General features: G+C 45.4%; 1 protein-coding gene across 1 annotated transcript; it reads right to left on the reverse strand.

Annotated features, from left to right (window-relative positions):
• Nucleotides 1-963: 963 nt before the first annotated feature.
• On the reverse strand, nt 964-1,902 carry LOC120399651 (putative olfactory receptor 52P1). Its single transcript, XM_039528112.1, has one exon. The coding sequence runs from the start codon at nt 1,900-1,902 to the stop codon at nt 964-966; it is 939 nt and encodes a 312-aa protein (XP_039384046.1).
• Nucleotides 1,903-2,878: the final 976 nt, after the last annotated feature.

The following is a 2,878-nucleotide window of genomic DNA, read 5'->3' on the forward strand; positions in this document are numbered from 1 at the left end:
AATTCCCCAAAGTACACTGTATTAGCTAATCGTTTATAACTTCTTCAAAATACACTGGCCATAGAGTCCACTACTGGATCATCACTTTTCCTAACTTTCAATAAACTCCTAATATCAGAGGCAACTACACTCAAGGTTTCCATCTATTTACCATTTTTCATTTTCACTTATTTACTTCTCTTTCCCCTCCTCCCATTCTGATTAGTAGAACCTGCCACCTAGATTTTGACTTTGCATCTGAAACCCTGCTTTCCAATTAACCCTAAACTATGTTGTGTTCTATTTTATTAATTCATAGTGGCTGAGTGCACAACATATGGTTGCAATTGGCTTGATCACATTCTGGGGTACACGCCCCCCATCCAGGAAAACAGAGTCCAGTTCTCAAAAACACACAGCTTCACATCTTTCACCAAAAGTCTAGTACAATGTCCTCAATTCCTGCAGCAGCTTTCTTCTATTAGCACTTTCCAATGGAAACATTTGTTTTAGAAAAATCAGGTGAATTGTGCTCACTGGATCACTGAACATATGAAAAAGAAATTCAACACTGTAGTTGCTTTCTTTGTCTTTGGCTATCAGAAAGCATAGCTTGAGTTCATCAAACTGGTCTATAACCATGTTCACACAGGGTCTAATGCAAAGCCACATTGCTTCACAAAGCGGTACTATCTTCTCGTGGTCTGGAAGTCACAGAAAGGTGAAATGACAAGGTGGGTGGAGGTGGGGGATGATGGGTGACACTGAAAGAGGTCAGGTGATGGACAAAGAGAGGGAACTCAGCAACGGAGAGAGCAGTCCTTGGTGATAGAGTAATAAGATCTTAGATGTGAGGAACTATTAAAAACTCTGAACTTCCACAATGCTGAGCTCAGCCAAACTGGGACAGAGCAACCTTGGTTAACAGGGAGATAGCCTTTCCCACTTTTGTCACATGTGTTTAAAGTCAGTGGACCCAGGTGATCACAATCTGCAGGGGTATTTGCCCACTTTGTCACGAAGGTCTTTGGTTTTAGCCCCATAAATGATAGGGTTCAGCATGGGGGGGATTAGGCAATAGAGGTTGGCCAATATGATGTGAATGTAGGGAGCGATGCCCTGACCGAACCGGTGTGTCAGAGTGGAAAAGAAGAAGAAAGGATAAGACATCAGCATCACACAGATGTGGGCAGTGCAGGTGTTGAGGGCTTTCTGGTGGGCTTTCTTAGAGGAGATCCTGAGGACAGCCCTGATGATCAAACCATAGGACAGGACAATGAGCGCTAGGTCTGACCCGATGAATACAAAGGCTACCACCAAGCCATACATCCTATTGACGGTGATGTCCCCACATGACATCTTTGCTATAGCCATGTGGTCACAGTACGTATGGGGTATAATATGGTTGGCACAGAATGGCTGCTTGATCAGAAGCAGGGGCATGGGCAGAATGAAAAGAACAGCTCTTATCAAACCCACGAGCCCTAGCTTAGCTATTCGTGCATTGGTGAGGATGGTGGTGTATCTCAGAGGGTTACATATGGCAACATAGCGATCGAAGGCCATTGTCACGAGGACGGCTGAGTGCATCATAGAGCCTGCATGAAGGAAGAACATTTGGGTGAGGCAGCCACCCACAGTAATGCCCTTCAAATTGAAGCAAAATATACACAGTGCCTTTGGCACGACGGAGGTAGATATGCTGATTTCTGTGAGCGCCAGCATGCAGAGCAGCAGGTACATCGGCTTATGCAGGGTCGGCTCTTTGCCTATAACAAACAGAACTGTGAAATTTCCCAACAGGCCGACAATGTAGAACATAGAGAAAGGGATGGAAATCCAGATGTGGGCAGCTTCCAGGTCAGGGATGCCCACTAGGATGAATGTTGAAAGGTCAGAAGAGGTGAGGTTGAAACCTGCCATGAGGTGGTTGATGCATCAATCAGGCTCAGAAAAGCTCAAGGTGCCTGTGAAGGGAGATAAACACAACAAGGGGGGTCATACACTTTATAACAAATAGGACAGTAAGTATTTTATAGTTGTTACCAATCTAGAAAGGGGTTGAGCAGTGAGGTGGCAACATTTGCAGATGGAACCAATTTATTTAGGTCATATGAAAGTCCAGAGAAGTCCTCAGCGGGAGCTAACCAGCAAGTGACTGGGCAGCTTGATGGCAGATGAACTCCGATGTCAAAAACTGCAATGTGTATATCCATTGGAGGAAAAAGCTTGTTCTCCTCAAACACCTTATAAGGTTCTAATTTATCTGTATGAGCTCAGGACAGGGAGCTGGGCATCATTGTACACAGCTCTGTGAAACCCTGCTAAGAGTGAAAGCATGGACAGAAACTAAGCAAAACATTGCCATCCAGGAGGCATAGAATGGGGAATCATATAGAAAATACAATGCCATGCGATCAGCCAGTTAATTTTTCCACCTCCTCTGTTCTCTTCTGTGTAGTACTGGGCACATCTTCATCATCTGGACCCATGGGAAGGAGACTCTGGAAAAATTCCACCATGATTTCAACTGCTTCCACCCCACCATCAGCCTCAGCCTGGACCAATCAACACGGGAGGTCCACTTCCTGGACACCACGGTGCAAATAAGTGATGGTCACATTAACACCACCCTATACCGAAAACCTACCGACCGCTATGTCTACCTTCATGCCTCCAGCTTCCATCCCGGACACACCACAAGATCCATTGTCTACAGCCAAGCACTGAGGTACAACCACATCTGCTCCAACCCCTCAGACAGAGACCAACACCTAGAAAATCTCCAACAAGCGTTCTCAAAACTACAATACCCGCACGCAGAAATAAGGAAACTGATCAACAGAGCCAGACGTGTACCCAGAAGCCTCCTACTGCAAGACAAACCTAACAGGACTCC

This window comes from Mauremys reevesii, linkage group 1 (genome assembly GCF_016161935.1).
Source record: "Mauremys reevesii isolate NIE-2019 linkage group 1, ASM1616193v1, whole genome shotgun sequence".
NCBI lineage: Eukaryota > Metazoa > Chordata > Testudines > Geoemydidae > Mauremys > Mauremys reevesii.